The sequence below is a fragment of the Myotis yumanensis genome, unplaced genomic scaffold, assembly GCF_028538775.1.
Source record: "Myotis yumanensis isolate MYYU_CA2020_CCGP unplaced genomic scaffold, mMyoYum1.0.hap1 SCAF_13, whole genome shotgun sequence".
In the NCBI taxonomy this organism is placed as follows: domain Eukaryota; kingdom Metazoa; phylum Chordata; class Mammalia; order Chiroptera; family Vespertilionidae; genus Myotis; species Myotis yumanensis.
In genome coordinates, this window is record NW_027223764.1 from 8,773,555 (window position 1) to 8,797,126 (window position 23,572).

Here is a 23,572-nt window from a genome sequence, read left to right on the forward strand (position 1 = left end):
TTGAAATATTATAAATACCATCTCATTGTCATATAGCACACTAGATGATATACATGAATTATACCTTTAATCCTCACAACAATTCTATGTAGAAGGTACTATTTCTAGGACCATTTCTAAGATAAGAAAGCCTGGGTGGTTAAGCAACTACCCCAATCACACAGCTAATCAATGGCAGAAAGAAATACATAATCAGATGTATGACTCAAAAGACCAGACATTAAACACCATACTTCTATGTGGAAAATTTGGAAATGAGAGGGAAATCCCAAGAGACTAGCATAAGGTCATCAACATCAGTGAACACAGAGTGAAGAAATACACCCACATAAAGAGTAAAAACCAAATACCTATATCTTACAAAATTTTTCAGAGGCATAACTCTATTGTTACATAGCATTGAAATGACATGGAGTCAGCATGGAAAATGTTAAATAATCTTCATCACCCTTTTAATGAAATTAAGAAAAGTTGTAGTGTTCAACTTTTATTAACATATATCATATTATAAAACAAGAGAAAGTTTAATAACAAAGGAAAATGTTCATGCCAAATAAAGTAAAATAAAGATACAAAACATTATGTTTAAAATTATCATAATTTTGTTTTTAAAGGTATAAATATGCCTATGGAAAAGTTAATATGGTTATCTTAGTTTAGTAAATATTTCTGCATCATCAATTTTCTAAAATACATTCATATTACTTTTATAATCAGGAACAATAATGTTAACTTTAATTTTTTTAACATTGTGCTTGAAATTTTAAAGCATTGTTTCCTAGAAAATTTTAAGTGAAACCAGTAAGGCCAATTCACTCATGTAAAAATGAAACTTATTGAGTGCTCACCCTGTGTAAAGCATTGCCTGAGAAGTAAGAGATGGGTTGCTTTAGGTATTTTATGAAACTCCTGGCCACATTTTTTCATCACAAAAACAAATGCTTTAACTACTGAATAAGAGGGTTAAGTGTAGCAACTGCATCTCATCCTCACAGATTCCCACTGAAATAATAAGGTAACTTGCCAGAAACAACAAATATCTGGGTACGGTAACAACTACACAAAAAAAACAGAAAGTAGGAACCTGTGATCCCTCTGGAAATTGAAAGAGGACCCGTAGTATAATGCACTCACTGTCCCTTTCCAAAAGGGAGATGTTCTAAAGGCAGATCTGGGCCATGAGCCAACCAAGAAGCATAATTACTTGTATGCCTCCATACAGCTGTTGGGAAGTGAGATACAAGGATGTCTAATGTTTATGTAGTGAATATACCACACAGAAAGCGGGTATGTTTTAGACCTAACTGCAAGCTAAATTTCCAGAAAAAAAAAAAAAACACAAACAAAAAAATGGTCATTGCCATAGCTTGTAATTAATATAGTAGAGCAAAGGAAAAGGAGACAGTCCATCAGAGAAAGCAGGACCCAGGAGACAATCTCTGGCATACAATCCAAATTAAGAAATTAAGAAAACAATTTCATTTACAATAGCATCGGGAAGAATGAAATACTTAGAAATATTTAGCTGAAGAAATATAAGATTTGTATGTTGAAAACTACAAAACATTGTTGAAATAAATTAATGTAAAGGTATTCTGTATTCATGGATTAGAAGATTTAATAGTATTAAGATACCAATTCATTCCAATTGTTCTATAAATTTAATGCAATATTTATCAGATTCTAACAGTCTTTTTTTATAGGAAGAGACAAGCAGAGCCTAAAATTCATATTAAATTACAAAGGACCCAATAGAAAATTGAGAACCATAGTCAAAACAATCTTGAAAAAGAAGAACAAAACTAAAAGACTGACATGTCTCCATTTTGAAACATACTCCAAAGATACAGTAATCAAAAGCACAAGTTACCAATTCATACCTGCTAGGAGGGTAATAATCAAAATGATGGACATTAACCAGTGTTGGTGAGGACAGAATAACTAGAACATGCATACACTTCTGCTGGTGAGGTAAAATGGTGCAGAAGTCTGGAACACCTCCTGGCAATTCCCCAAAGTGTTAAATGTAGATTATCATATGACCTAAATTTCCACTCCTAGGTAGATGCCAAAAATAAACAAATAAAACATGTCCACATAAAACTTATTAAAAATGCTCATAGTGGCATCATTCACAACAGCAAGAAAAGTGGAAATAAGCCAAGGACCTATCAACTGATGAACATACGGACATATGTTAGGTAACTGAATATTATTCAACCATAGACATAAGTAAAGAACTGATATATGCTGTAATATTGATGAACCTTAAAAATAGGTGTTAAGTGGAAGAAACCAGACATCAAAGAAAATACAAGATTTCATTTACATGAAATGTCCAAAACAGACAAATACACAAAGAAAAAAAGCTAATTAGTGGTTCTTAGGGGGAAAGTAGTGGCTGTTAAAGGGGATGGGTTTTGTTTGGGGGATATTAAAATGTTCTGGAACTATATGATGATGATAGTTGCACACCTACTGGTTATATTAAAAACTGCTGAATTCTTTACATCAAAATGGTGGATTTTATGACATACTAGTGCTCCGGTGCATGGATTTGTGCACACTGAGAGAAAATTAATTAGAAGTTGGCCAGCAGGGTGGGACTGGGAGAAATAGGCCAGACACGCCCTGAAGCCAACCTCCCATGGTCCCTACCCAGCCGGCCACATCAAAGGGCATATGCGGAATGAGCGGGGTCTCTACAGCAGGTGGGGTCCCTCGGCCTGGCCAGCGGGTATGGGGCCAAAACTGGCTCTCCAACATCCACCAAGGGGTCCCAGATTGCGAGAGGGTGGTTCTCGGGTGATGAACCCCAGAATCGGGCTCCCTCCTGTCTGGTCCCGGGGTGCATCACCTGAGAACCACAGCTGCCAAGTCACCGCAGCTTGTCAGCTCCTGCATTGAGCATCTGCCCCCTGGTGGTCATTGCGCATCATAGCTAACGGTCGGATGGTCGGACGGTCGCTTAGCCTTTCATATATATATATATATATATATATATATATATATATATATATGAAAGTTATGTCATTGAACATATATATATGTTATGTCATTGAACAAACAAGCAAATAGAACTAATTATATGAGCTGAAAATAATTTGCACAAAATAGAACTAATTAGATGAGCTGAAAATAATTTGCACAAATGTTTGCCATCTCTGTATGTACAACATTCATTAAAAAAAAAAAGTGTGATTTCCCCACCCTCTGAACATGGTCTGGCATCAAGATTTTCTCAGAGCGAGGAAACCAAGATGGCGGCATAGGAAAACACCCGGAAATTGCTGCCTCCAACAACAACTTCAAAAATACAACTAAAAGACAGAACGGTCATCATCCAGAACCACAGGAAGGCTGGCTGAGTGGAAATTCTACAACTAGAAGGAAAGAGAAGAGCACACAGACTCAGAGGAGCTACGAAAGTAAAGTGCAGAGGTACGGAGGCTCCAGCGCGCGCGGAAAGGGGCGGGCACCTGAGGACACGGCTGTCTTTTTGAATCGGGAGGGAGTCACAAGCTCCCGACTGCTCTGAACTCCGGTTCTGGGAAATCTCTGGGGTCCCAGGGCTCATACGGGGAGAAACTGGACGGTCTGGCAGCAGGCAGAACTCGGAACTTGAGGGCAGCTTTCCCTCAGAGGTGCTGGCGGCAATTACCGGGACACTGAGATGTGCGGCCCCTTAGGGCAGGGCTGAGAATCAGCCATAGCTGCTTGCTCCGCCCTGTTGATTCCGAGACCCCGCCCCGTCCAGGCTGCCGCAAAGCCTTTTGCATATGAATGCCTGGGTCCTTTGCAACCTGACAACTACCTAACAAATTGCAGCTGGGCCAGACAGACCCAGAACTTCCAAGAGAAGGCCCAAGGCCCCACAGCAGCTTGCATTACTTCACAGCTGGGCCTCATCTGGGCACACCCAAACCTCCAAAAAAGGAAGGGGAATCTGCATATCTCTTCGTAGCTCCAGCTGGGTAACCTCAGGAAGAGGCTTAATTAGCACCTCCTTAGATCCAAGAGCCAGTGTACCCAGTGGTCAGAGTGGGACCACCCAGATTACAACTCCTCAGATTCATAAGGAACACACTCAGGGGGCAGACTCAGTGAGCACCAAAGCCCCACTGAAACAAGTCTTGCCCCAGAAGGGTGTCTTCAGCACAGAAGTTCTCCCACTGCAGACACAGCTGATTCTCACTGCCAATTGGCCTGGAGGTCAATTCCTCCCAGTGACACCTAAAACAATCAAGGCATAACTACAACAAGACTGTGCACAAAGCCCACAAGGGGGTGCACCAAGAGTGTCCACCTCAGGTAACTGGGGAGGCTGAGCCACTGGGCCCTGTAGGACATCTAGCACACAAAACCACTCTACCAACACAGGGAAGCAGACAAAATGCGAAGACAAAGAAACAGGACACAAATGACAGAAATGGAGGACAGCAAACGACTGGATATAGAGTTCAAAACCACGGTTCTAAGATTTTTCAAGAATTTTATGGAAACCACCGATAAATGTAGTGAGATCCTCAAGAAATCTAGTGAGACCCTCGATGTTGTGATAAAGAACCAACTAGAAATCAAGCATACACTGACTGAAATAAAGAATATTATACAGACTCCCAACAACAGACCAGAGGATCGCAAGAATCAAGTCAAAGATTTGAAATGCGAAGAAGCAAAAAACACCCAACCGGAAAAGCAAAATGAAAAAGAATCCAAAAATACAAAGATAGTGTAAGGAGCCTCTGGGACAACTTCAAGCGTACCAACATCAGAATTATAGGGGTACCAGAAGAAGAGAGAGGGCAAGATATTGAAAACCTATTTGAAGAAATAATGACAGAAAACTTCCCCTAGCTGGTGAAAGAAATAGACTTCCAAGTCCAGGAAGCGCAGAGAACTCCAAACAAAAGGAATCCAAAGAGGACCACACCAAGACACATCATAATTAAAATGCCAAGAGCAAAAGACAAAGAGAGAATCTTAAAAGCAGCAAGAGAAAAAAAGTCAGTTACCTATAAGGGAGTACCCATACGACTGTCAGCTGATTTCTCAACAGAAACCATGCAGGCCAGAAGAGAGTGGCAAGAAATATTCAAAGTGATGAATAGCAAGAACCTACAACCAAGATTACTTTATCCAGCAAAGCTATCATTCAGAATTGAAGGTCAGATAAACAGCTTCACAGATAAGAAAAAGCTAAAGGAGTTCATCACCACCAAACCAGCATTATATGAAATGCTGAAAGGTATTCTTTAAGAAGAGGAAGAAGAAAAAGGAACTCTTACCATTTGCCACAGCATGGATGGAACTAGAGAGCATTATGCTAAGTGAAATAAGCCAGTCAGAGAAGGATAAATACCACATGATCTCACTCATTTGTGGAATATAATGAACATCATAAACTGATGAACAAGGACTGATCCAGAGACGGAGAGGCATTGATTGGACTGTCAGGCCTTGGAGGGAAGGTAGGGGAGGGTGGGGGTAAGGGGGAAAGATCAACCAAAGGACTTACATGCAAGCATATAGGTCTATCCAATGGACACGGACAACGGAGGGGGGGGGGGGGTGAGGGCATGAGCAGGGTGGGGGGGGTAGGGGGTAACGTGGGTATAAGGACACATATGTAATATCTTAATCAATAAAAAAATATATTTTTTTAAAAAAAAGATTTTCTCAGAGCAACAGAAGGAAGTGATGTGGTAGGAACTCTGGCTTAGATCTCAAGAAGCAGACATATTCCTCTCTCTGCCTGCAATTCTAGTCTAAGAATCCCATGCAGTGAAGTGGTGCCTATACTATTGGAGGATGAAAGGTCAAGCACATCGTAGAACAGGAATTTGTAGCTGAGAACCCTAGTTCAACCAGTCAGCTTCACCACTGCACATGTGCGTGAAGCATCTGGGACCGTCCAAAACCAATCAAACTGCCAGATAACTGTAGCCACGTGAGAAAAATGAGGAGAAAGAACTGCCTAGCAGAAATCAGCAAAAATAGATGGTATAGAATCATGAATAAAACTGCTTTAACACAGTGCGTTTGGGTGCTATGTTAATAGCAATAAAGAACTAAAACAAATTTAAGAGGAAACTGGAAACATCTAAAGAAAGAATAGTGAGTTGAAATATAGAGCAAAGGAGCTTCCAGGAAATAAAATATAAGGAAGTCAGTAAAAAAAAATTAGGGACATAGTGAAAAAGCCTCACATTAGTGATCTCCTAGAAATGGAGAACCAGGTGACACAATGGGACAAATGCAATATCTAATGAGTGAATGGCAGAAAAGTTACAAAAATGATGAAAAACATGAAGCCACAGAGTAAATAAGCCACACAATTCACAATCTCAATAAAAAAAAAAAAACTGACAGTTAGGTACATCATATTGAAATTACTGGCATCCAAAAACTAAGAAAAAAAATAAAAAACTCCTTAAAAATGTCAACGAGAAGAAAAAGATATATTGATGTTAAAAGATAAACAACAAACTGATAGAGAAATTCTTAAGAGAAATGGAGGAAGCTGGAAGAAAAGGAAATTACATCATCAAAGCACTGAAAAAATATACCTGTCAACTTGGGATGCTATTTCCAGTAAAAAATATCCTTCATATATGAAGACATATATATATACAATAAAAACATTTTTCATATCTATGAAAGCTATTATAATTTGATGCCACAATGGAAAAACACAGTATTTAAGTTAAAGTTCATCAAGCTAAAGAAATATTATAGCAAAAGGAAATTTAGATCTCTATTAAAAAAATGAAGATCACAGGAAATGGTCAAGTAAATAAAAAGACTTTTATCACTTCTTTATAAGAAAACTGTTTAAAGCAAAAATAATAATGTATTGTATGGTTAATATGTAGAAGTAAAATATATGTCAATAATTACACAAAGGACAGGAAAAAAGCAAATGGAATTACACTATTGTAATATTCTTACCTTATACATGAAGTAGTATAATACTGATTCAAGGTAGACTGTGATAAGATAAAGGTGACTATTACAATCACTACAGCAGTCACTAAAAAAAACACAAAAGAGGTATAGCTAAAAATCCAATGAAAGTGATAAAAAATGGACTTAAAAAAACACTCAATTCATCTAAAAAAAAGGCAAAAGGAAGAACAAACAACAGAGAAAAAAAATAAAGAAAAATTTTTAAATCAATACCTTAATGGTATGAATTAAACTCAATAATACCAATATTATATTAAATCTTAATTGACTAACACTCTGATAAAGAACAGAGGCTGTCAAACTAGATTTTTTTAAAAACAAAACAAAAATAATCAAGACCTACTGGCTGCTTACAAGAGATTAATTGTAAAAAAAAAAACACCACCACCACACTGATAGAAGAGTTCCCCCTTCTGCCCATGTAGGATTAATCGTTCAAGTAATTGACCTCTAATGGTAAACAACAAGAAAACGTATGAAGCAACTACTTGCAAATATCATAGGCAGCTCAGGAATGGCACGCCTGAGAAAAGGGAAACAAATATGACTGTCCTGCTTGCTACCTGGAAGCAGATTAGAGTGTGCAGCTCAGGGAGGGAAACCCAAACTAAGGCCAGAGATCTCAGTTAGTTGAGGAAACATAGATCAAAGTTCAGAGAGGCCATGGTGGCTAGAATTTGTGGAACAAAATACTACCGGAGAGGGATGTACACAGCAATCTGCAGAGGGGACTGAATCGCTGACCGAATAACTGAACATAATGTGAAACTCCATGAAGCTGGAGAAAGAACTACCAGAAAACAACTCCCATAGGACGAGGAACCGTTTGCATTCCCACTAGTCAGAGTAGAGAGACCTCATCATGCAAAGAGCATTGAACAGAGACCACAAAGAGGCACTGTCTTAGTGGAAATGAATTCCCACTGGACTTAGGGCTGCTATGCACAAGTCCTAACAAACCTTAACAATTTTTGAAGTGATCAAACAGAGCCCATGTAATATACCTGCATGCCAGAAAAAAGTTCAACACAACAAAACAAATAAAACAAAATTTAATAATAAACTGCAAAAATCACAATGTCCAGGATACCAAACAAAATAACAGAGCTGGAAATTTTGATCCATATTCAGTAAATAAACACACACCTAAACACACACACACATCAATAGAAACAGACAAAGAAATAGCACAGGGATGGAATGAGCAGAGGATTTTTAAAACAATTATTAAAAGAGTTATCCATATACTCAAGAATACAGAGAAAGAGAGAAATGGAAAATATAAAATGACTAAGATACAATTTCTAAAGATGAAACTAAAATATGCAAAATAAAAAATAAATTCAATAGGGAAAGAATAGTCTTTTTATTGAATGGTGCTGGGATACCTAGATACTCTGACAAAAGAATTAAGTTCCTTTCTCACAACACATGTAAGAAGTAACTTGACCCTAGCTAGCATGGCCCATACACCAAAAGGTGGTGATGGTTCAATTCCCAGTCAGGGCACACATCCAGGTTACAGGTTCAATCCCATTTGGCTGGGTGAGTGGGAGAGGCAACCAATCGATGTTTCTCCCTCTTCTCTCCCCTCCTCCCCTCCTCTCCTCCTCCTCCTCCTTCTTTTCCTTCTCTCTCTCTCTCTCTCTCTCTCTCTCTCTCTCCTTCTTTCCTTTCTCCCTCCCTTCTTTAAGATCAATAAAATAAAATAAAAACATGGTAGAGTCTTTTTTTAAGAAAAGTAACTCGAAACTGGTCAGAGACCTAAATGCAAGAGCTAAAACTATTAAACTCTTAAAATATAGGCATAAATCTTTGGAATCTTATATTATGCACTAGAGGCCCAGTGCATGAATTTTCGTGCACGGGGAGCGGGCCTAAGCTGCAGTCTGGCCTCCTTCTGTGGGAGGTGATCGGGCCGGCCGATCAGGGGATGGCACCGCCCCCATCACCCCGCCACTGCTGCCACCCAGCCTCCCTCTGTGGGAGGCGACTGGACAGGGGATCAGGGGACAACATCACCCCTATCACCCCACCATTGCCGCCCAGCCACCCTCTGCAGGAGGCGAAAGGACAGGCCGATCAGGGGACAGTGCCAGCCCTCCCAAACACCCCTGCACTGCTGCTGGTTGCCACCCCCTGCCCCATCGCCATTCCCTCCCTCTGCCATTTTCATGCCCCTTGGCTGGCCTGGCACTGCCTGCTCACCAGCCCCGCCCTCCGCCCTCTGGTCGTTCCGCCATTCGGTCGATTTGCATATTACACTTTTATTATATAGGATGGTTTCAAAGGAGTATCACCAATAGCACAAGAGACAATAAAAAAAATAGATAGGATATCATCAAAATCAAATCTTTTGTGATTCAAAGTACACTATCAAAAAGTGAAAACCGCCCTAGATGGTGTGGCTCAGTGAATAGAGAGGTGGGCTGTGGACTGAAGGGTCCCAGGTTCGATTCCAGTCAAGGGCACGTGCCTGGGTTCCAGGCTCAATCACCAAGTAGGGGGCGTGCAGAAGGCAGCCTATCAATGAGTCTCTCTCATCATCGATGTTTCTATTTCTCTCTCCCTCTCCAACTTTCTGAAATGAATAAAAAAAATTTTTAAGTGAAAAGACAGGCTATGAAGAAAAGGGAACTACTGGTAGGAATGCAGATTGGTATAGCCACTATGGAGAGCAGAATGGAGTTACCTCCAAAAGTTAACATTGGAACTGCCTTATGACCCAGCAACTCCACTTCTGGGAATTTATCTGAAGAAACCCAAAACACTCGTTCAAAAGAATTAATGCAACATTATTTACAACAGCCAAGAATTAGAAGGAGCCCAAGTGCCCATCAGTAGATGAGTGGATAAAAAAGCTGTGGTAAATTTACACAACGGAATACCATTCTGCCATAAAAAAGAAGGAAATCTTAGCTTTTGCAACAGCATAGATAGGCCTGGAGAGCATTGTGCTAAGTGAAATAAGCCAGTCAGAAAAGACAAGTACAATATGATTTTACTCAAATGTGGAATCTAATGAACAAAATTAACAACCAAGCAAAAAATAAACACCCTCCTAGATAGAGAACAGGCTGATAGCTGTGTTGAGTGGGGAGTGGGCAGGAAGTGAGCAAAAGAGAAAAAAACTCAGGTACACGGACGGCAGTGTGGTGAATGCCGGTGGGAGGGGAGTGAGAAGGGATGGAGAAAGGTATTGGGGGGGATAAATAGTGATGACAGAGACTTGATTTGGGGTGGTGAACACACAATACAGTGTACAGATGATTTGTTGTAGAACTGTGCACCTGAAACCTGTATGATTTTGTTAACCCGTGTCACCCCAATAAATACAATACAAAGGAAAAAAAACAAAAAAGGGAAGATAACCTACAGAATGGGAGGAAATATTTGCAAATCAATTTTTGATACAGGACTTGTATTCAGAATATATAAAGAACTCTTACAGTTTAATAATAAAAAGACAGACACCCCAATTTAACAATGGGCAAAGAATCTGATAGACATTTCTCCAAAGACATACAAATGGCCAAAAATACATTAAAAAATGTTCAGCATCACTAGCCAACAAGAAGTTGCAAATCAAAACCACAATGAGATAACACTTCACACCCGCCAGGATGACTATAATCAAAATATGTGAGTAACCAGTGTTTGGCAAAGATGTGGAGTAACTGGAACCTTTGTTCACTGCTGTTGGGAATATAAAACAATGCAGCTACTTTGAAACAGACAGTTCCTCAAAAGGTTAAACATGGTTTCCATTTGACCCAGATATTCCATTCCCAAAGTAATAAAAATATGTCTTCATAGAAGCATTACACAAAAAGCCAAAAAATGGAAATACCCTAATGTCCATGAAGGGATGAACAGATAAACAAAGTGTGGTAGACTCTTATAATGGAACTAGAGGCCCGGTGCACAAAAATTTGTGCACTCGGGGGGGGGGGGGGGTCCCCCAGCCAGGCCTGTGCCCTCTCGCAGTCTGGGACCCCTCGGGAGATAACGACCTGCTGGCTTAGGCCTGCTCCTGGGTGGCAGAGGGCAGGCCCAATCCCTAGGTGCAGCCCCTGGTCAGGCTCAGAGCAGGGCCGATTGGGGAGTTGGGGCGCCGCCCCGTCATGCACAGAGCAGGGCGGATCGGGAGGTTGCGATGCCACCCTCAGTCACGCTCAGGGTAGGACCGATTGGGGGGTTGGGGCACCGCCCCGTCACACTCAAGGCAGGGTCGATGGGGAGGTTGCGGCGCCACCCCCTGTCACTCACAGAGCAGGGTCGATCAGGGGGTTGGGGCGCTGCCCCCTGTCACTCACAGAGCAGGGCCAATCAGGGGGTTGGGGCGCTGCCCCCTGTCACTCACAGAGCAGGGCCCATCAGGGGGGTTGGGGCTCCGTACCCTGTCACACACAGAGCAGGGCCGATCAGGGGGTTGAGGAGCTCCCCCCTGTCACTCACAGAGTAGGGCCGATAGGGGAGCTGGGGCACCGCCCCCTGTCACACACAGAGCAGGGTGGAACAGGGGGTTGGGGCGCTGCACCCTGTCACACTCAGGGCAGGGCCAATGGGGAGGTTATGGCTCTACCCTGTCACACACAGAGCAAGGCCCGTGGAGGGGGGTTGGGGCGCCACCCTCTATCACCCACAGAGCAGGACTGATCAGGGGGTTGGGGTGCCACCACTCTCACACTTGGGGCAGGGCCGATGGAGAGGTTATGGCTCTACCCTGTCACACACAGAGCAGGGCCGATCAGGGGGTTGGCGCGCTGCACCCTGTCAAACACAGAGCCGCAGGGCAATCAGGGGGTTGGGGAGCTCCCCCCTATCAGGCACAGAGCAGGGCTGATCAGGGGGATGGGGCGCCTTCCCCTGTCACAAACAGAGCAGGGCGGATAGGGAGGTTGTGGCCCCGTCCCCTGTCACACACAGAGCCGCAGGGCGATCAGGGGGTTGGGGAGCTCCCCTGTCACACACAGAGCCACAGGGCAATCAGGGGATTGGGGAGCTCCCCCCTATCAGGCACAGAGCAGGGCTGATCAGGGGGTTTGGGCGTTGCCCTCTGTCACGCTGATCCTGGTGCCGGGAGCCTCGCTGCTCCGCTGATCCCGGTGCCGGGAGGCATATTACCCTTTTACTATATAGGATAGAGGCCTGGTGCATGGGTAGGGGCTGGCTGGTTTGCCCTGAAGGGTGTCCTGGATCAGGGTGGGGGTCCCCACTGGGGTGCCTGGCCAGTCTGGGTGAGGGGCTGAGGGCTGTTTTCCGGAAGCGGGTGACTGAAGCTCCCAACCGCTCCTTTTTTTCTTTTTCTTTTTTTATTCTGGGCCAGCTTTAGCTCTGAGGCCTAGCTGCTGAAAACATCGATACAATGTTGCGGTCCGGCTGGCTGAAGCCCGGCTGAATGAAAGCCGGTTTCTGGGGTTTTGTTTAGCTTCTTATTTGCAACATAGTACATAGTTGCTTAGAGTTGCAGCTGAGAGGCCGGCAGCAGCAGGCGGGGAACGTTGGAGTTCGCAGTCACTGGAGCAAGCAAGCCTCCCTGCTCACTTCAATGCATGGCTGCCAGCCGCCATCTTGGCTGACAGTTAATTTGCATAAGGATATGCTGATTAGCCAATGGGAAGGGTAGCGGTCGTACGCTAATTACCATGTTTCTCTTTTATTAGTGTAGATATTATTTGGTAAAAAAGTGAAGTACTGAGACATGCTATTACATGAATAAAACTTGATAATATTATGCATAGGAAAAGAAGCCAGTCCCAAAAGACAACAATTGTATAATTCAATTTACATAAAATATCCAGAATAGGCAAATCTATAGAGATACAAAGATTAGTGGTTGCCTACAGCTCACAAGAGTAAGAGGGGTTTCAACATGCAGTGACTATTAGTAAGTATCAGGTTTCTACTGGGGAATGGCAAAAATGTTGTTGTTGTTTTAAATCTTTATTGTTGAAAGTATTACATAGATTCTCCTTTTCCCCCCATTTAACCGCTTCAGCCCACTCCCACTCCCCTCCCAGGCCCTCACCACTCCATTGTCTGTGTCCAAGGGTTATGCATATAAGCATACAAGTTCATTGGTTGATCGCTTCCCACCCATCCTCCCCTGCCTTCCCTCTTTTTAAATTTATTGTAGTGATAGTTGCATAATTCTGTGAATATAATAAAAACCACTGAGTTATAGACTTTAAATGGGTAAGTTGTATGATGCAATACTCTTATGTGTCAATGAAGCTAGGTTACAGTACCCAGTTATTTAATCAAACATCATGGTGCCCTCTTGAGTGTGGCAGGGACCTGTGCATGTGATGGGATGGCCACTCTATGATTAGGTATGTTACATGCCCAGTTGAGTTTTTAAAAGGGAGATCATCCTGAATGGCCCAATCAGGTGAAGCCTTATAAGGAACTGGACTCCACTTGAAGAAAGAGATTAAAAGTGTGAGAGATCCATTTGAGTTTTTGAGACTCTACACTGCGAGTTGGCGATTAAGGGGGGGAGGGAGGGGTGCCATGTGTGAGAGAATGTAAGCATTCCTTAGAATCTGAGTGGTCACTGGCTGACAGACAACTGGAAAACAGGCACCTCAGTCCTAAAACCACAAGGAACTGAATTCCACCAACACTATGGATGACCTTGGAAACAGATTCTTCTCCAGATCTTCCAAACAAAACTCGGCCTGCCCGACACCTTGGTTTCAGCCCTTGAGACTTGGAGCAGAGAAGCCAGCCAGGCCAGGCCCCAACTTCAGACATACAGAACTGTGAACTATAAACGGGTATTGTTTAAGCCTCTAAGTTTATGGTAATTTTTAATGCTGCAATAGAAAATTAATAGAAACCCCCTCGCCCCCCCCCCCCCCCAAAAAAAATACAGGGGTAAGAGAAAAACAAATAAAAGGTATAATACCAGCCACACAAATCCAAGTAGGAAGTGGTAACCTAGAATGTCTCTGGAGATTAAGAGGATTCTTGATCACCCACCACTAAATCTTCGCCTGTTTTGAAAGTCTGTTAATTGGTGAAAATGTTTAGAAATGTTATGTCTTTTTTATTAATTTACCCATTTATCTTTATAAAGGGACACTTTTTTTTGCTCTGGAAACTATTTTTCTGATATTCGTATAGCCAATTCACCTTTCTCTTGATTTATGTTCTCATAGTATAACTGTTTCCATTCTTTTACTTTTAAAATAAGTGGGTCTTTATATTTTAAATGGATTTCTTATAGGCAGCCTATAGTTGGGTCTTGCTTTTTTCGCTGATATGAAAACATCAGCCCTTTTATTGAGGTGATTAGGTTATTTACATTTAGCATAACTATTGAAATGACTGAGCTTAAAACTGTTGTTTTGCTATTAGTTAACTATTTGTCCCATCTCTTCTATATTTCATTTTTTCTCTTGTCCTGCCTTCTCTTGCATTAAATATTATTTCATTTTATCTAATTTCTTGGCTTATTAGCTATGGATTTCTGTTTTATGGTAGGAGTGCCAAAGAGTTTGTGGATATATGTTAAAACCACCACAGTCATTAATAACTCTTATCTGGTCCTTGTGTCAGGTTGATTCCACTTCTAGACCACTCTTTCCCGAATACCCCTAGTATTCTCTCCCTCCTCAATTTGAGGTGTTTATTACAAATCCCCTCTCAGGAAGATCTTTTCTCACCACCCTATTTTAAATGGCTAGCCATATTCACCCTTCCTGGCCTTCTTTATTTAATAGCACCTATCACCATCTAACGTCATATGTGTATGCGTAACTTCAATGAAAATACAAGCTCCATGAATACAGACTCCATGGATGGTTTTAAACTTATTTGTTATTTGTTGTATCTCTAGCATCTAAAATATTCCTTAGCACATAGTAGGCACTCAACAAAAATATGGACTAAAAAACAAACAAACACAAACAAATCCTAAAATCTAATACTTATTGACCTTCAAAAATGAATGGTAGTGAATACCAAAGGCAACTTTCAAAATGAGGCCAGGTGACTCCATCATAGGTATTAGAGAGAAAAATTCCTATTCTTACCATGAAGTTTGACTGAATCCTAGGAGTTACCTTTGAATTCTAAGATATAATACTAGGATAAAAAACAGGCATAAGCCAATATTATTTCCTCTTAAAAACTGATATGAAACCAAATCTAATAATTATTTGCAATGCATCTGGTTAGCCTACTTAACAATTCCAAACAGAATACCATCAATACAACGAAGTGGATATAGGGAAAAATATTTTTTATCTCTGAATTTTGAGCCTCATCTTGTTATTCTTTTTCTAAATCTTTATTACAAGAAAGAAAAAAAATATCCTTGGTTTTGAAATTGAAAAAACACTTTGATTGAAAAACTGAAATTTTTACAATCACACGTTTCTTACCTGGACACTGGATGAAGGACCACTCATAGTTCTTTTCTTTGGGACAAAGACTGGAGTCAAGAACCATCTCATTGCTGTGCGTTCCCACGAGCTTCATGGGTCCTCGCGAAGATCCTTCAATGCAGTGTCCTCTTCCTGTGTTACTAGGATCATTGCACCAGCCACACCCAGGCTGTTCCAGGCACTGTCCACAGGTTCTCAATCCAGAACAATTCTGAGCTGTGTGACAGGAACATTAACAAACATGTTACATGACTTTATACTCAAGTAGAACTGTAAGCTAATGAAGAAATAAATAAGATCTGAGAAAAAAGACTGCAAAAGGTCATCTGTAGTTTAAACATTTCGGTAATAATGCCTAAGAAAGCAACTACTTAAAGCAAAGAAAACATTCATCATGAACAATGAGGAGATAAATGGACTGACACGAGGGTTAGAAATGGTGGTGACTACGACATGGAGAAAAATGAAGTCAGCACTTAAAGTCTCCTGAGCTTTGCCAGGATTAGGGCCTTTGGGGAGCTTATGAGGAGCCTACAGCACACACTTCTTTTGTCTGTGATGTACAGCCACGTTCGCTACTGTTGTGCCTAGTGAAGGCCTTCGAGGAAAATCTGCAATCTGCCGGGGAATGGTCAGGGTTGTGATGCCTGCCCATCCCTGTGATGGCTGAGCCACATTAGGACTGTCTCGTATGGACGATGCTCTATCCAGGGGTCCAAGATGCTAGTATTTGGCTGTCCTGTGATGAGTAAAATTCAGTCTCCACCCAAAGAGCCATCTGGATGGGAACATGGAACTTGTATACTCTGCCTCCGTCAGGCAACCAGCAGACAGGCTGTCTCTGACTTTCAGGGCAGAAAGCCTATCAATACTGGGACGCCTTTTCCAAGGATGAACCTGTTGTAGTCTGCCATCACGTAATAGTTCGTATGTAATATTTAAAAATTTTAATTCATAATCAGAGTAGCCTATATTGGGCTGAGGTGCTCTTTGAGTACTGATACTTTGCTAGAACAGGCACACTTTGTCTTGGGAATTGTGTATCCACAGAAGATGGTGACACAGGGACAAGACACCAAGAAAAATTTCTTCTGGTAGATTTCTGGCAGATTCAGATTCACTTTGTGGTAATAATAACTTAATTGCCACTTGGTATTTTAATATTACGGGGTACAAAATGTACCCAGTAAGATTTCTGTAAACAATGGCAAACTGAACATCGAGAATTCAATATAGAGGACCATGCAGGAATAATAGAATATTAGATTTAAAAATTCATCAATTACAATATGATTTGTTGTTAGGAATTTGTTGCACGCTAAGCATTTCAGAGATGGGAAGCAAAAAGGTGGAAAATGAGTAACATCTCCTATATTTATTTAATAATAAATTATAAAAGAAAGAATATTCTTTGAGTCATTAAACACAAGTGACTAATGTTAACCCTGTAGGAAATTCATTCTTTAGCCTTCAATGCTGACTCAAAAACCGACAGACTCTATTGGTTTTTCTTTTTCTTACAGAAAACAATAATAGAAAAGCTTCATAAATTATGGATGGTACAAAGACTATGTATGATCTACAAGTAATCAGAGCAATCATTTTTATTTTATTTATTTTTGGCTTTTTGAAAGATTAAGTTGTAAAGTATTTAATGTTTTTTGAAATATATAAGAATTTGAAAAATTAATTCTGCAAGAATTTATGTCATCAAATGATTACTGACAATTTCCGGTTTCCAGTCCAGCAGATAATGAGGTTAGAAGTCACCATTCATCCTAACAAAAAGTAAAAAGTAGCACCAACTGGAAAATCAACAATTCTTCTTATATCCATCAGAGTTGTGAGGTCATAGGGTAAACCACTATCCCCTAAATTGGAGAGGCAGACAGGTGGATGGAGAACATCATAATTTACCTAAGTAACCTCTGCAGGACTCAGGGTCAGAGTCAGAAAACCTGACCTGTGACTGAGGAACTGCTGGAAGCTGACTGTGGACAACTCTGAGAGTTAAACTCTCCAGGGCACCCAGTGATTGGAGGAATCCCACACTGTTATGAGCTTTATCTCCAGAAACTTTATCTCCAGGTCCTCAAAGTAAATATAAGAAAAAGCCCCTTGTGCTTCCAGCAGGAGGAGAGGAAAGGGAACCACTTTAAAATATGCCAGAGCAGTCTGTTCTTCTTAACAAAGCCGGAGAAAGGATTTAACAGAGCCCGAATAGCTGGGGTTTAAGAGAATCTACCTAACTTGATTAAAGGGAGATACCTAACATGGACGAGGAAAGAGAAATATACAACCTCCAGCTCCCTCCAGCCATCCTTTACCACCTAAGAGAGGGGGGAAACTGAGAAGCACTAGTGAAATTCACAGTATGGGGCACAGGCTCACGAAAAGACAGAGACCTAATCATAGAACCATAAAATACTTCTCTTTGCCCATTCCTCACCACTACATAACCGAAGGCCAATTTATAGCCGTTTCTTTTACTCATATATAAAATCTGGCTATCAAGAAAAATTACAAGGTATATCAAAAAGCAAAAAAACAAAGAGAGAGTTTCAAGAGTTTGAACAAGCATCAGACCAGTCATGACAGGAATGTTGGAATTACCAGAACAGGAATTTAAAACAACTATGGTTAATAGGCTATGAGCTCTCATGGATAAAGCAGACAGCATGTAAGAACAGCTGGGTGACATAAGCAAAACTACATGTAAGAAAATCTAGATGAACTTGGGTTTGATGATGTTTTAGTTATGACACCAAAGGCACAATTCATGAAAGAAAGAATTGATTTAAACAAAAGATTACCTTCCCTAACTGCCAAGAATAAAAAGTATAAATTGAGCATATACATAAACCTGTAAAATATTGAAAGAAATATAGATTTGTGAGATGTATACTATATTCTGTTTCTTATTATTCCATTTTCACCATACCCATTTAATTACATTTTTATTTGAACTTTTATATATTAAAAACTAAATCTTCTATTATTGCTTTCAATAATCCCATTGCATTTCATTTTCACAAATAGAATATCCAACTACTTAAAATATATTAATTATTTATAATTCCAGTTATTAGCAAAGTTTTCTTAAAAACCATTAGGCAAAATTTGTCTTAAAATACATTTCTTTTCTTCAATTTCCGAATTTTTACATTCCTATCACAATATCATAACTGGAAAATACTGAAGAATACTGCAAAATCTATATTTGCTTCTCACTTGCAAAGAGACGTTTCCTTCAAGTTCCAATTACTAGAAAACCTCAAATAAGTACAATGTCCCACTTCCCCACAAGAATGCACAGGGCATATGATTTTAAATACTATGGAGCAAAACCTAAGCAAAAAAATTGAAAATGAAAGTAAATTTAAAAATATAGAAATATCTAGAAATTCCAACAACTATTTACTTTTGTGGATATATTAAATAGAAGAAAAATAATCTCAGACATTAAAGAACATTTTAACAGGTGAAGAAACTACTCTTCAGATGGAAAAACAATGATAATCAATTTTAAAATCCACATCAACTCCTGGAAAACTGAATTTAAATGAAATGCAAAATTTTGAATGCCAGCCATAAAGAAAACAATTTAAAAGCTCTCAAAGTAAAGAAAAAAATGTTCCACAAGGAAATGAAATTAAGTTGGTCTGAGAATCTCATCCATGTCGAATGCCAGAAGTTCTCAGGAAAGAATTATTCAGAACTCCAAGTTCCAGTCATTTCATTCAAGTGAACATGGAAAATACACTTTAGACATGCACAACTCAAAAGGTTCCAGCCACAAGTATATTTAGAAAGAATTACTAAACTGTTCTCCAAAAGATGCACAGATAAGAGGGAATGAAATACAAGAAAGATTAGTGAGCAGAGAAAACAATTTAGATCTAATTCTAAATAATTTTTAGAAACTTCTTAACAGCATGAGAGCTTGGGTACCATTTCCCTACCTTTTAGCCTTTTTAATTATAAAATATACATAAAACACATACAAAGAAGTACATAATTCACAATACAACATAATGTAGTACAATAATAAATTATATATAAATATATATAAATATATATTAATATATATCCTATATAATAAAAGAGAAACATGCAAATTAACAGTCCACTACACTCAAACCACGTCCACAGCCGCACCCACCAGCCGCGCCCACCAGCCAATCAGGAGTATGCAAATTAACCCAATAAGATGGCAGCGGCCACGGAGCTGGAGCAGCAGAGGCCTGGGTTGCTCCCGGCGATAGAGGAAGCCAAGCTTCCCGCCTGCCCTGGACCGCCCTGGGCTACGCTCAAGGCTACAAAGTTTCAATTATATAAGATAAATAAATCCCAGAAAAAAGGAGAGGCTGGGAGCTTGGGTCGCCGGGGGCGTGGCCAGCCTGAAAACAGCCATCAGCCCCTCACCCAGGCTGGCCAGGCACCCAAGCAGGACCCCCACCCTGATCCGGGACACCCTTCAGGGCAAACCAGCCAGCCCCCACCTGTGCACCAGGCCTCTATCCTATATAAAAAAGGGTAATATGCAAATTGACCCTAACAGCAGAACAACTGGGAATGACTGGTCACTATGACACACACTGACCACCAGGGGGCAGACGCTAAATGCAGGTGCTGCCCCTTGGTGATCAGTGTGCTCCCACAGGGGGAGCTCTGCTCAGCCACAAGCCAGGCTGATGGCTGCCAGCACAGCAGTGGTGGCGGGAGCCTCTCCCGCCTCCTCAGCAGCACTAAGGATGTCCGACTGCAGCTGAGGCCTGCTCCCTGCTGGCAAGTGGACATCCCCCGAGGGCTGCCGGGCTGCCAGAGGAATGTCTGACTGCCAGCTTAGGCCTGTTCCCCCGGGGAGTGGGTCTAAGCCAGCAGGTGGACATCCCCCAAGGGGTCCCATACTGCGAGAGGGCACAGGCTGGGCTGAGGGACCCCCTCCCGAGTGCACAAATTTTTGTGCACCGGGCCTCTAGTATATATATATATATATATATATATAGCCAGCAACCAGAACACTGGAATGACCAGAACGACTGGTCGTTATGACACCCACTGCGGCCGACCTACTGGCCAATTGTGGGCGGGGCCAGTGGGCCAACCACCTGCGGCCCCTCCCCTCCTCCAGCACGGCCCGGATTGGTCCCCATCATGGTGGGCCGGCCGGACTCCACCCATGCACAAATTCATGCAACAGGCCTCTAGTTGTAAATAAATGCTTTGTACCTGCACCCAGCCTGCAAGTGCAACATTGCCTCCTTTGTTCCCTTTTCCTAATCAGCACCCCCAATCTTTTCCCAGCAGTAACCATTGACATTTAGAAGAATAACTTTTTGCCTTACTCTATAGTTTTACCACCTGAATAATCATTCCTAAATAATATAATGCAGTATTCAGTACTGCTGAACTTTATATAAATGGAGTCATACAGTATATAATCTTTGTGTTTGGCTTCTTTCACTGAACATTAAAATTTATGGACAAACACGGCTATGGAGGCAAGAGGGGCTGGGCACTGTCTCAACTCCCCACCAGCCTCCATCACTGGTACTCAACCCTCTCAGCAGCGGGCTCCTAGTTATGAGATACTTTCTGTGCTAGTGAGACCATTTTATGCGTGCAGCTACCCCATTTCCACAAACTTGATCCTGTATATCACCATTCCTTACCAAAGTTCGAAGAAAGACTAGAAACAGAGAGCTCAACCTATAATATATCCAGCCAAGCCCATTCCAGGAGCACCTCTCACTTGATGCCAAGAGCCTGGAGCAACAAATGTACCCAAGAGCCACAGTCTGGGAGAGCTAGCCAACAGGGTCAGTCTCCACGCCACAGCGGTGCCCAATAAGAAACAAATATGGGTTTGGCTGGATCCCTGGATAAAGTCCATCCTCCCTGGAAAAACCAGTGAGTCTCCACCTGCACTGTCTTAAGCAGACAACAACCTCTGAATGAGGTTACTCATCTGAGCAACAAGGGCTGATCACTGGGTGACCATGTGGTCTGAGGTCCACTGGGCCCCAGCGCAGGCCTCAAAACAGTAGATTCACCACCAATAGGGGCCTCAGAATTATGAAGCTGCTCTTTTGGGAAGTGGCTCTTCCTCTTGGAGGAAAACCAAGAGAGCTTAGAATAATGGAAGGAAGAATAAATGGGTAGACAATGCATGATGCTGCGGGGATGGTGACACTGCATCACAGCCACACTGCCAGTGGCTGCTCCTACAGAAGGAATGCCAAGCAGCCAAGGGGCTCTAAGCAAGTCCAGAAGGTACTTCAGAATAGGCCTTGTCATGGCCCGCACTTCCAGGAAACCGGCACGTGGCTGCTTCCAGGAAGGAAGCCGCTGCTAGCAGGAAGCTAGCTGAGACAAGTAGCTTCTAAATTCTCCCACAAAGGTAGCCACACATTGTCTCAGATTCCTACAAGGCCACCAAGTGCTATCAGTAGTATTATGAAATTCCCTTGGCAGTGATATCCTGATGCAATTTGTCTTCGCAAGAAAAGCCATTCTCATAACCACGCTGTACCCAGTAACCAGAAGCACCGTCATCCTACAGTCCTTATGAAACACAACACCAACAAGGGGCCAGGATCTCCTCCTGCCAGCCCAGAACCACCCTGCTGACACCACTCACCTTGTGATGACAACCCAGACTGTAAGCCTGCCTTTGTAGCAGCTGTGCCACCACGGATATGATATTCTTGCCCAAAATGCTTACCTTGAATCTAATAATTAAAAAAGGCTAATTTGAATCTAATCATGAAGAAACAACTGGACAAATCCAAATTGTGAAACTTACAAAACAACTGGTACAGACTCTTAAAAAAAATACCATAGGCATGTAAGACAGAGAACTCATGGGAACTGGCCTAGGTCGAAGGAACTAAAGAAACACAGGAAAGCAATCTGTGACCTTGAAAATGTTACGCTGTTTGCAACATGCACTCAGAGTCAGGGAATGACAAATGCGCAAAATGTTAACAGGTTGGGGCAGATACTTAGTGGAATTCAAAATGACACTATAATATAAACCAGGAGGTCACAGCACTAAAGTTTTAAAATGAGCTGGAACACCATTTTTTCTCATTTTTTAAAACTTCCTCAAATGTTTAATTCCTCAGCCCATCGTAGACTAGTGACTGAAGTCGCTGCTGAATGAACAGGCCCTGTACATAAGCACTTACGCGAGCAGGTAGCGGTCTGCCACTCCAGACACTGTCCGTACGGGAAGGAGATAATGTACGCATTGGAGTCCACGCAGCGCTTGGTGCTGCTGCACCACATGCACTCCATGCCGTTGCTGGTGCAGTTGGAACACGAGGTCCGTAAGGAGCACGGCTTCTTGCACGGCCTTGCATTCTGATTTGGACTAACTGAAATAAACCAACAAACATAATTCTTTCATTTGTAAATGTATTTTGGCACAAGTGAATGGGGTTTGCTGTTCAGGGACTATTTCCATTAAGCCAAGTGAGGAATAAAAATTTAAACAAAAATGGCATGATAAGGTTAAAAATGAACTACACAATACAAAATATACATGATGTATTATAGACGTGGACACTTGAAACCTACTTAATTTTATTAACCAATGTCACCCCAATAAATGCAGTAATTTTTTTAAAAGTGAAGATATGTCAATACTTCTTAAATTTATTTTAAAATTTATAATTTCTAGGAATGTTTAATCCTTTACAAGGTACATAAAGATGTATAATTTAAAAACTATAAATATAAATCTAACACATGACCTAACTATTCTATCTATTAGCTAAATACCATGTACCTTATCAAAGCAAATGTCCTGTCAGTGAATATGCTGCTTATATGAACAATAAAAATAAAATAATTTACTATAAAATCTCTACCTAAAATATAGTATTTATCACACTCATTAGAATGACTACTATTTTTAAAAAATGTTGACAAGAATGTGGACAACTCAGAACCCTGGTACATTGCTGCTGGAAGGTAAAATGGTACAGCATCTATGGCAAACAGCATGACAATTCCTCAAAAATTAAACACAGAATTGCCATATGATGTAGCAATTCCACTTCTGGCTAAAGACGGGAAAGCAGGAACTGAGACAGATATTTGTACACCTGTATTCATAGCATCATCATTCACAATAGCCAAAGGAGAAGCAACTCGAGTATCCATCAGTGGATGAACAGATAAACAAAATGTGGTGTACA

General features: G+C 41.3%; 1 protein-coding gene across 2 annotated transcripts in view; it reads right to left on the reverse strand.

The window, feature by feature from the left end:
* The window catches only part of ATRNL1 (attractin like 1), a 454,480-nt gene that overhangs the window by 334,900 nt on the left and 96,008 nt on the right, over window positions 1-23,572 (reverse strand). For both annotated transcript variants that reach the window (XM_070432204.1, XM_070432203.1), the window contains exons 17-18: window positions 22,559-22,747; window positions 15,363-15,581 (exon numbers count right to left, since the gene is read on the reverse strand). In XM_070432204.1, coding sequence (XP_070288305.1) covers window positions 15,363-15,581; window positions 22,559-22,747 — 408 coding nt within the window. The remainder of the gene's footprint in view (window positions 1-15,362; window positions 15,582-22,558; window positions 22,748-23,572) is intronic.